Source organism: Myodes glareolus, chromosome 20 (genome assembly GCF_982192425.1).
Source record: "Myodes glareolus chromosome 20, mMyoGla1.1, whole genome shotgun sequence".
Taxonomy (NCBI): Eukaryota; Metazoa; Chordata; class Mammalia; order Rodentia; family Cricetidae; genus Myodes; species Myodes glareolus.
Genome location: NC_142045.1, coordinates 4,956,694 through 4,967,925, shown reverse-complemented (window position 1 = coordinate 4,967,925; position 11,232 = coordinate 4,956,694). Strand labels below are relative to the sequence as shown.

Sequence of the window (11,232 nt, the reverse complement as noted above, 5' to 3'; positions counted from 1 at the left end):
CCTTTAATCCCATTACTTGGAAGGCAGAGGCAGGCTGATTTCTCTGTAATCAAGGCCAGCCTGGGCTACATATTGAGTTGTTGAACAGAGATGTGGTAAGAACCTCTCAAAACAAACAAAAACAGCTAGGCACACACCTTTAACTTCAGTACCCTGGGAGGCAGAGTTTGGTAGATCTCTGAGTTCAAGGGCATACTAGTCTACAGAGAGTTTCAGGACAGCCAGGGCAGTTATACAGAGAAACCCAGGGCGGCAGGAGAGGGGCATGACAGACACACAACACAAAAGGACAAAAACCACAAGCCAAAGAACAGCAAAGAAAAGAGTGCTGAACCCCTGCAAATGTGACGGTCAAGTGGTCTAACCATCCTGTTGCTGGCTGTTCCTACCGGATGAGTAGACCACTTCAGAATCACATTCTAGTGGATGGAAACAGGTTTTCCTGAGAACGAGGTAAGGATGAGACGTTTTGGAAACTGAGCCCTTCAGGCAGAGATTCGGGACCACATTCTCCAGCACAACTGCAGAGCAGAAGTCCCCTTCTGTCGGGCAGTTGTGGTACACACTTGGGAGGAAGAGCCAGCCTGGTCTACAGAATGAGTTGAGTTCCAGGACAGGCTCCAAAAGCTACAGAGAAACTGTCTCAAAAAAAAAAAAAAAAAAAAAAAAGACTGTTGTTAGGCCACTAATGATGCTGAATATGATCTCTGGAATGCTGGACAGCATTATCAGATCCAGCCCCATGACTCTTATAAGTGGTACCCAGACCCTGGTCCTGATTACCACAGAAGCCAAGAACCCCAGGACTGAAGTGGAAAAAGGTGTCGTTAGGCATGGTTCCAATTCCACAATTCCAGATGGGTTTGAAAGGGTAAGTTCAGTGTGGAAAGCAGGAGTAAGACAGACGGTTACCAAAGTGCAGCAAAATACAACGAATCAATGACCTAGTTGGCTTCACCCATCTTTAAATTGAGTCATATTTACATCAAATGCATGGATATCAAGGAAATCTATGGATTTTGACACCATATACAATCAATACATGAAACATTTGTCTCCAAAGTTCCTCACACTCCCTTCCGGTCAGTTGCTGTACCCTTTTTCCCAACTCCTCACCCAACAACCACTGTTCTGATTTCCACCACCACAAATTTTTAAATTCATAAAATCATACCTACTCTTTTTTTCTGGTTTCTTTTGCTTAACGTATCCATGGTGAATCAATTCTTTTGTTACTATTTAAAGATTTAAATATCACAATTTGTTTATCCACTCTATTAGGCTTAGTGCAATGAATAAAAATGGTATCAACCTTGACCTAGTTATGTTCTGTTGCTGTGAAGAGACACCGTGACCAATACAACTCATAGAAGGAACCATGAACCTGTTTACAGTTTTAGAGGGTTACTTCATGGTCAACATGGCAGGAGACAGTCAGTGGCAATGAATGGATAGCTGAGACCTTTACAGCCTGACCTACTAGCAGCAGGCAGAGGAAGAGAGAGACATTAGGCCTGGCCTGAGCTGAGACCTCAAAGCCTGGCCCCTATATCACACCTGCAAGGCCACACTTGATAGTTCCAAACAGTGCAACTAACTGGAGACCAAGAATTCATACAGCAGAGTTTAATGAGGGTCATTCTCATCTAAACCACCAGAAAATTTTAAAACTAGTTTGTTGTATGGACAAATGCCTAAGAGTAAGATAAAATCAAAGCAGTGGTATGCTCTTGAAGGCCCAGGAACTTGTGAGGCTGAGGCAGACTATCACTTCAGCCCAGTGCCTAAAACTAACTTAAGTAACATGTAGTGAGACCTACTTTTAAAAAAATAATTAGGCTCAGCATGGTGATGCATATTTAATCCCACCTTTAACCTCAGCACTGGGGAGGCAGAGGCAAGCAGATCTCTTTGAGGTCAAGACCAGCCTGGTCTACATAGTAAGTTCCAGGACAGCCAGGGCTAGAGAAATCTTGTCTCAAAAACAGAATTTTTTTTAAAAAAATAAAAAATCAAGACCAAGTATAGTAGTACATACCTTATTCTACATTACTTGGGAGGTAGAGACCTGGTAGATACTGGGACCCTGGTACCTTTTTTTTTTTTTAAATATTTATTATGTGTACAATATTCTGCCTGTGTGTATGCTTGCAGGCCAGAAGAGGGCTCCAGACCCCTTTACAGATGGTTTGAGCCACCATGTGGTTGCTGGGAATTGAACTCAGGACCTTTGGAAGAACAGGCAATGCTCTTAACCTCTGAGCCATCTCTCCAGCCCCCCCTGCTACCTTCTTTTTGCATCGTGGTTTACCATGTAATAAGTAGCCTCCTCGGCCACACATACCTAATGTTATGCTGTCACTCAAGCACAAAGGCAGCAGTGCCAAGGAACCAAAACCACCATGTCAGAAAGCTGACCAACAGATACGTGCTGAAATACTTTTTAAATGATGAATTTTGCTTCTATGTATACACAAACACACCTGGTCCCCAGGGACACTGGATTTCCTGAGCCAGTTACTATGAGCTACCATGTGGGTACCAGCAGTGGACCCTGGGTTCTCTGAAGAGCAGCCAGTGCCCTTAACCACTGTGCCATCTTTCCAGCCCCGGATATTTACTGTAGAAGTCAGATTGGCTTCAGAACCGGAGGAGTGCCTGTGGTTACTTGGTGCTTTCTGTTTTATGCATGAGGGTTTGCTCAGTTTCATAAATTCTGGCAGAAGACATGAGGCTACCGCATCAGAAACCGAGGACTTTACTACTCCAAGTATTGCCTAAACTTCATGTTCCTTTGTTTCCTGTGCCCCTAAATCCTAAAGGCCATATAGTAATGGTTATGGTACAGGACATTTTAAGATTTTCACTCTGGTAGCATGTAGAAGCAAGCCTACTTTCCTGAGGGAGACATTACACAGGATGTAAATATATGGCATGGTCCAAGCCAAGAGCCTCCAGTCAATGGATTTTTGGCATATACTAAAATACATGTAGAGACACATAGGATTTGTGGCACCTTGCCTATCAATCCTGTTTGACACACTACTGGCCAACCTTGACTTTTTACACTATTCTGAGGGATACACTTAATCTAACCAAGAGGCTAGAAGCACATCCACACAGACATTTCATTCAAGTTACCTGAATGAAAGGTAAGTCTTCAGCAAGACTCCTGAAAGGCACAACTGAAGCCAGCCTGCAGCACTGGTCTCAAGTACACTAGGAGTCCCAAACAGAAATGTTGGAGCTAAGTTCCTGGAGGAGTAGTAAACCTGAATTTGCAAATATAACAAGTTGTAACTTATAGAGCCACATAAACTGCCCAAGGCCACTCACATGAAAAACACACTGGCCAGGTTGAAGAATCAAGATTGTGTTGGTAACAGCAGCAGTCACAGTATAGTAGTCCACCAGCAAACCAAGTAAGATTCCTTTGATTCGGGTGATTGGGGCTACCCTTTGCCCTTCAGGACACCTGACAATACCTAACAGCATTTCTCACCCAACTAGGGTGTTACTTCTAATGGGTACCCCACTAAATACCCTATACTGTACAAAGCGATCACCTTTCTAGTCAACAATCTGGTCAAAAATATAGATATGCATTGAAGTCAAATGAAGACCAGAAGGCACAACTAAAATAATCATTATTTTAAAAAAAATACCTAGTGTTAATGCTCTTGTTATACCCTGAGTATACTGTCTGGAAAATAATTGGTATGCAATTTAAGATAGTTACGGTACTCTGTCTTTTGTTACTACTTGTCTTTTCTGTTTTTAGAAAGTCTACCCACATTATCTCTTAAAAGTTACCAGATGATTTATCAATTCTCCCTTATATGTAGGAATTCCCGGTTACAATGACCTGTCTGTCCCGGGCCTAGGAAGTGTGTGTGTGTGTGGGGGGGGGGGTCTTGATGATAGTCTCCTTAGGACTTACAAGTTAGTCTACAGGTTGCCCTTGGTTGTGCACACTGAAGAACCAACATGAGATCTGTTATCTTCATTACAAAATTTTGTCTTTCTAGGGCAGACTAAGGTAAGTCATTCAAAGTTCTATAAATACTCCAGACAGGTTCCCATCAACTCCATGGAAGCATTTGTTACATAACAGACTTCCAGAGTGGCCTATAAGTAGGCTTAAATTTTAACTAAACAGGTCAAACCATTTTACATGTTTTGTTCTAATGTACGTGGCACCACACACATACCTGGTGCCCACAGAGCACGGAAAAGGGTGTGTGATCCCCTTAACTTGCATTGGCAGTTGGGCCACCATGTGGGCACTAAACTGAATCTATGTCCTCAGCCATGAGCACCATGCGCTCTTAATGGCTGAGCCAGCTCTTGAGCTCCTGGTCCAACCATTTTTAACTCCTCTTTGAGCCTTTCCAAATAAGCCCTTCCAAGAGTGCTATTCACGTCCCTACTCAGTAGGGCTGGAAAATACTTGGGATAGTATTTGCTTGCCACCACGTCAAAGATACCCGTTCTGCAAGCACAAGACCACTTTAGGATGTCAAATATAAAATGCCTAGAAGGTACACTTCCTAATACTTTACCTTGTAAAGGCATAAGCTAAAACTGGGGGAGGGACATGCTCAATGAAATCAAGAAACTGAGTTGTCTACAGAAAATCTAGGGACTTCCATGAACTTTAACCTTCTGGAAGAGCATGGTAGGAAAACCTAAATACAGCATTAAAAATTGGCCAGACTATGGTGGTGAAAGGCAGATCTGAGTTCCAGGCCAAGGCCAGATAGGACTACACAGAGAACATTTACCTAGCATGTTTAAGACCTGAGATCTGATCTGGATACTCCCTAGGCATCACAAAACCCTACAAAGTAATTTCTTGTATTCAGCCTGGTGGTTCACTGTAGTCTCCACACCATCAGTACTGCATGAGAACTTTGCTAGAAATAAAAACTGGCCTCAGTCTATAACTACTAGAACCAAAAATTTGCCTCTATCTTGTCCTGATTATGTCCTCCACCTAGTCATGACCCAGCAAATGCTAAGGAGTAACAATGCCATGCCACAAAAGTGTTTAATTAAGAGGTGATAAAAGGAAACAACCTCAGAATATACTGGTTTCATTTGCAGGACATGGTGGAGCACATGCCTTTAAATCAGAAGCAGCCAAATATCCCACTGGAGGCCAGACAGTAAGACCTCATCTGACTACTTACCCAGATCACTAAAATGTATACCTTCTAACAACTTAATAAAAGCCCATACAAAAGTCACAAATTCAGGTCACATTAAATACCTCATTCTCTAAACTGTCATACTTTAAAAGTGTTCACAAGCAAACCATCATCACAAATAAGACTTTATTTGTCACTATTAAAAATCTGGATTTCACACAGATTCTTGGACTGGTGGTTCATATCCATCAGCTCGTTCAACCTTAGCACCTGTCTCATCGCCAGTAGTTTTTCCAGAACTACCACCTTCACCATGGAGCTCCATGAGTTTTCCCACTAAAATGAAAAGAGGAAAAAAAGAAAAAACCTTGTTACAAGTTATCGTAACTTCATACTACATAGACACAAGAAAACAGACCATTATCTTGCCCTTAAAAATTTACACGTTGAGCCAGTTGGTTGGTGGCACAAGCATTTGATCCCAGCACTAGTCTACAAAAGTTAGACCCAGGACCAGCTTCAAAGCTACAAAAAAGCCTTTTCTCAAAATAAAAATAAAAAAACTACACCACGCCAGCTGTGTTCTTACACACCTTTAGTCCCAGCACTCAGGAAGCAAAGGCAGGCAGATGGATCTGAGTTCCAGGACAGATAGGGCTACACAGTGAAACCCTATCTCAAAAATAAATACAATTTAAAATTGAAATATAAAGAGCTGATGAGGTGGCTCAGTGGTTAAGAGCACTTGTTCTTACAGAGGAACTGGGTTCATCCAGTTGCCAGCACCCACAGGTAGCTTGTAACCATCTGTTAACTTCAGTCCCAGGTAAACCGAAGCCCTTTTCAGAACAATGTTACCAAGTACATATATGATGGTGCCTAAACTATATACACATGTAGGCAAATTACGATCAATTTATAAAATTTCAGTCATTAAAAAAAAAACACATATCTGGTCCCAGAAATTTTCACGTCATGAATCCTGATTTCTCACTTACATTCAAACTTGGGTTTCTTCAGCATTTTCACTTTTCTAACGAAGACATCATGAAGAGGATAAATGGACTGGCATGCCTTTTCTATGTCTTTCCCAATGCTGTCTGGAATCCTGCAAGACCAGCAAACTTTAAATTAAAAAAAAAAAAGCAAACAAGAAGCCCACAAAGTTTGTTTTTCATATAACCACTTCTTTACACTGAAAAAAGAACCTTAGAAAATATCTAATGTGTACCCACAGGCATCCTTATTAAAGATGGTTATAATATCTAGCAACAAAATTAGCACCTAAGTCTTCCTTTTTTACACAACATCCTTAGCCATTGTATTCTGCATGGGAACATCAGAAAAATGTTAACAGTTATCAGTGTACATCAACTGGGACCGAAACATCTTCTCATCATGTATTCCCACACAGTATCCTGAAAAGCTCTATTACTCCTTGGGTATGTAAGTTAATGTCTAAGTTTCACTATCCACCGTTGGAGCTTCAACCAGAAAAATAACTCCAGCTTGCCCACATATACCTTCTCTTACCGAAGGATAATTCAACAGGAGGAAACAAAAACCCCACTTACAATTTATTAACCACCTCCTTCAAGTCATTTGTCTGCACTTCTCGGGTCATGATCTCCATCATCTTCTTCCGGATCTGGCGGACCTGCTGGTGCTGTGCATATGAGGTCTTACGGATCTGATTGTTGCGTTTTTTTGTGAAACCAACACAGAACAGACGGAGCAAATAACCATCGGTTGTCTTGACATCAACGTGAGCTTCAATCATGGTCTAGGGAGAAAAGGATACTGTAAACTCTTAACTCTCTTCTGAGAGGGGGTCTCACTACTGGCTTTGGCCTCCCTGCCCGTAAGCACCACCTCCACTAGCCTTTGCAGTTGTTTTGGGGCCTCAACCAATTCCTTATGTACTAATATAAAACAGCTTGGAATGTTAAACCTTTATGTGACATAAAATATAAATATCTAGCTCACAACTTCCTTAAAATTAAAATTAAAGATAGCCAAAATTCATTCTTACCCTCTAAACCACTGTCAACAACCGGATATCACATCCTTTACTTCTTTATCTATCAAACCCAACAGAAGAGCTTTGAAAGTTAAATTCTAAGACAGCATCCACAGAATAAGATCATATGAATTTGTTTTCATCTTTTAAAAAGAAAAAAAGTAGGTTGTGTGTGCTTTAATCCTAGCACTCCAAGCAGGAGGCAATAGAGGTTGGATCTCTAATAAGAGTCTAAGACCATCGCAGTCCACATAGCCAAGTTTCATGCCAGTCAAGGATACATAGTAAGTCCCTGTCTCATGAATTTAAAAGAAAAAAAAAATGACAGAAGAGGCCAGATACAATGACACAGGTCTGCAATCCTGTTGCTAAGAATACAAAGACAAATTACAACTTCAAGCCCAGCTTGGTCTACACAGCAGGGAGCATACCAGAACAGTTAGGGATCCTTTCTCCAAAGGAAGAAAAAAGTTCTGTTGTAACAGCATCTTTAATCCCTTTTATTTCAAACTAAAGCCATGCCAAGGATTTAGATACATAATCCAACTGCTAAATGTAAATAAAAACCATAATTGGACCCTATTTCCATCTTGAGTTTTTTTTTTTGGCTTTTTCAATACATTGTTTCTCTGGAGCTTTGAAGCCTGTCCTGTTTTAAAACCTACCCAATATCTGCCATGTGTGGTGGCACACACCTTTAACTCCAGCACTCAGGAGGCAGAAGCCGGTGGATCTTAGTTTGAGGCCAGCCTAGGCAGCATAGTTAGACCCTGTTTCAAAAAATAAAACAAAATCTTGATTTTCACCACAAAAAAAGAATATCAGTATTTATTAAACAACTTTTTATTTCCAGAATTGCATAATCTGTAAGGGAATGTCAGAATACATGTAACGGTGAAATCAGTATAATTCATTTGGGACCGAAACATTTTGTCATCATTCATTCCCATACATAAAATGCCAATACTATATATATCAGAATAGTTATTTCCTGAAATGATACGGGTTACTGATTTCTGTCCAATTACCTACATCAGTCATCTTCACAACTCAATGAGCTGATGTTACAAATAAAGAAACCAAGCTGCTAAGTAAGCTTGTTACTTTCCAAGGACAAAATAAATGCAAACTGTTGATTTTAGCCCCACACAAGTCCTGCCACTGTCATACTCCATGGCCAGAGACAATGCAATTAGCCACTTTTCACTACAAACTCCAAAGATGAGCAGCCCTACAATAGTCTCTAAACTATTTTTACCTGTGTGCCCTTTAACCAGTAAATACTTAGCCAGGGGCTGCAGCTCAATATAAAGAGTAACTGCCTATGTGGAAAGTAGTGGGTGCTACCTCTAACGCCAAAGAATAAAAAGCAGCTTGACCACAATTTAAAAATTTTCATCAACCATGAAAGAAGGGGAGTTTAGAACGTAGAATTCAGGTAAGTGGGTAATAAACAATTGATCGGGTTCTCCTTGCAGTTCTATCTCTAGTAGCTAGCTCAACAACATACAAATGTGGGGAAAAAAAACTTGTTCATTCTCTACGTGAAAAAAAAAATGCCATGGCTTACTGACATACGGACTCAGGAGGACCCAACTTTAGGCTGGTGCTTAATACCAAGAAAGCACTCAAAGGTCTGAAATGAAATCTTACCCTCTAGTCCATGTTCTGATCTCCAAATCACCACACCATAACACCCCTACACGTGCACACCACAACACTACATACATGCTCAGATGCGGGGGGGGGGGGGGGATTTCTCACCTGCCACTTTTTGACCATGGAACACATTTTGTCCCGGGTAAGATCCATGCCGTGGAAGTTAGTCAGACAGTTTTTGCCCTGAACATCCTCAGTGATTAGCTTGAATTTTCTAAATGCAACTTCATCGTTCTGGAGATCAGCAAGGCTCACTTCAAACACACGACCTTTGAGGCCATCGGAAGCAATTTCTACAAAAGAACCCAAGATCCTGTTAACGTGTTACGAAATCCAACTAGGCAGGCACCGGGGACATACTGGCAATACCCAACCATTTTCTTGATTAATTCTAAAAGATCTCCTTCCTGCTACATGTGTGAAAAACTAGCACCCCAAACGCCAGGCCTGCAACCACTGACCTGATTTATCCATCAAGTCCCCTATCACAAACAGACCCAGATGTCTGTTAAAATACCCACGCAACAGCGTATCGACAAAGCAAAAAAGCACACAGTACTCACTGGTTCCTTGAGTCCTCGTGACCAGTGTCTTTCCAATGTTTCTAATATTGAACATGGCCGGGGCTTTCACATCATACCAATCTTTCTTCGAAAATGGATCAACCCTGGGTTTGAGAAAAACAGGCTGAGCTTCTTGCTAAATCGTAAGACTACTACTGACAACTTTTAAACCTTCCTTCTTCTCAATACTTCCGTTGATATGTCCCAAAACCTTAAACTGTCTCCTATCTAATACAAAATGACGCCCCTCACCGTGAGGTGAGCGTCTGTCAACCGGGACGAATCCGTAAGTTAGACACCGTGCCTTCTCCACTGCTCCCGCGCACACGCAGCCCGACACGCATCTCGGAACCCAAAAGTCTGGGACATGAACTAAAGTTTAATAGGACGAAGCGGTCTCCAAGTGTCAGGAGCTCCCGGGGCCCATGAGGCCCCAGCACGGGAGTGACGTGGGGTCTCGAGTGGGAAACCACACTGACTGCCGAACTTCGAGATGCAGGAGAGAGACTGAAAGTGCCGCGGCTGTCATGCAATCCCAAAGCCGTCATTCGCGAGGCATGCCCGGCTCGCACGCGGTTCACACGCGGCGCTCGGCAACCGGCCGGGTCAGGGAGAGGCGGCCGCCCGGAAGGCACCGGCCGGCGAATCCGCTCCGCATCCTCACCATCCGCCCCACGCTGCAGCCTAGAAGCTACCCGCCGACTCCCGCGGGTCCCGGGCACCGGGCGTCCGCAGAATCTGCCACTTACACTTTCTTCTTGGCTCCCTTCTTGCCGCCTTTCGTCAGCCGCTTGTTCTTGCCGACCGCCATGGTGCTGCTCAGGGAGCCAAAAGGGCGGAAGTAGAACTAGCGCGAGAACTTACGCGAGCGGGGCGGGGAGCGCCGGCTACGTGACCCTGGCTCGGTCGCCCTTCCGGCTTCCCCAGTCTCGCGACACTGCCCGGCGACTCGCGCCCGTCGTGCTGCGACAGCGCCCTCGTGCGTCGGGAGGCCGCGCGGCGGGCGGCGGGCAGGCTGGGAGACTTCACTGTGGTCCGACGGGCGTATGCCCCCAGTGGCGCTCACAGCAAGTTTCCTGTGGTTTCCGTTGCCCCGAGGGTGCCCACTGAGCCGTCTCGTGCTCTAACCTGAGAGTATGTTTCTTCCCCGGAGCATAGGCTTTTAATCGGAGACAGCGCATCCACGTTGAAGTGGTGGTTTGAACAGTAGTTAGCCTTCCGACCTCTCTGACCTTCCGTTCTCTCATGTGTAAAATGGGAATAATGATATGATCGACTTCAAAGCGTTAGTATAATTAAATAAGCATAACTCCGGGCATGCTGCTCACATCCTGCGTGTTGATGTTGAATTCTGATTAGTCTCGGGTATGGTTGTTCTGTGAACATGCATGAAGATAGAGGCTTAGCCAGGGGTGGTAACGCATGCCTGCAATCCCAGAGCTCTGGAGGCAGGAGGGTAGCAAGTTGGAGGACAACCTGGAGTGTATGGTGAGTTCCAGATCAGCCTCAGCTACCTAGCAAGACAGACTGGGCCGACGAACTGGGAGAAGTATATATACTTTCTGTCTATGTCTTACCCATCGATGCAAGCAAAGGCATTTCTGATACTAGCTCCTGTCCAGTTTGTATACTTTACTATATATCTCTTACACATTTGTAGTCACATTTTTATTGCTTTTGTGTGCCTATGTGTGTTATGCATCTGCCTCTTCAATCTGTCAGAGAACGACTCTCAGAAGTTGGTTCTATTCTCCCACAGTGTGGGTCTAGAGCTGGAACTCAGGTGGTCAGGCTGAACTCAGGGTCAGACCTCTGCAGGTGCCTTTACCAGCTGGGCCAT

At 43.5% G+C, this 11,232-nt stretch overlaps 1 protein-coding gene and 2 non-coding genes across 3 annotated transcripts; all 3 read right to left on the bottom strand.

The window, feature by feature from the left end:
- Positions 1-5,322: 5,322 nt before the first annotated feature.
- Positions 5,323-10,299, bottom strand: Rps3a (ribosomal protein S3A). Its single transcript, XM_087899429.1, has 6 exons — positions 10,142-10,299; positions 9,393-9,496; positions 8,935-9,122; positions 6,725-6,933; positions 6,149-6,258; positions 5,323-5,486 (listed from the first exon to the last, which is right to left on the bottom strand). Exons 1-6 carry the CDS (start codon positions 10,201-10,203, stop codon positions 5,365-5,367), a joined length of 795 nt encoding a protein of 264 aa, XP_087755555.1. The 5' UTR covers positions 10,204-10,299; the 3' UTR covers positions 5,323-5,364.
- LOC148118767 (small nucleolar RNA SNORD73) lies at positions 6,486-6,555 on the bottom strand. Its single transcript, XR_015735811.1, has one exon. It is a non-coding gene; the product is annotated as a small nucleolar RNA SNORD73 (small nucleolar RNA).
- LOC125394243 (small nucleolar RNA SNORD73) lies at positions 8,044-8,115 on the bottom strand. Its single transcript, XR_007230147.1, has one exon. It is a non-coding gene; the product is annotated as a small nucleolar RNA SNORD73 (small nucleolar RNA).
- Positions 10,300-11,232: the final 933 nt, after the last annotated feature.

Excerpts from the sequence above, each read along its gene's own strand:
- Rps3a (XM_087899429.1), bottom strand. The coding sequence starts at position 10,203 with ATGGCGGTCGGCAAGAACAAGCGGCTGACGAAAGGCGGCAAGAAGGGA. Across the intron at positions 9,497-10,141 it reads AAGGGAGCCAAGAAGAAAGT|GGTTGATCCATTTTCGAAGA; the intron begins GTAAGTGGCAGA and ends TCTCAAACCCAG. Across the intron at positions 9,123-9,392 it reads CACGAGGACTCAAGGAACCA|AAATTGCTTCCGATGGCCTC; the intron begins GTGAGTACTGTG and ends GTTCTTTTGTAG.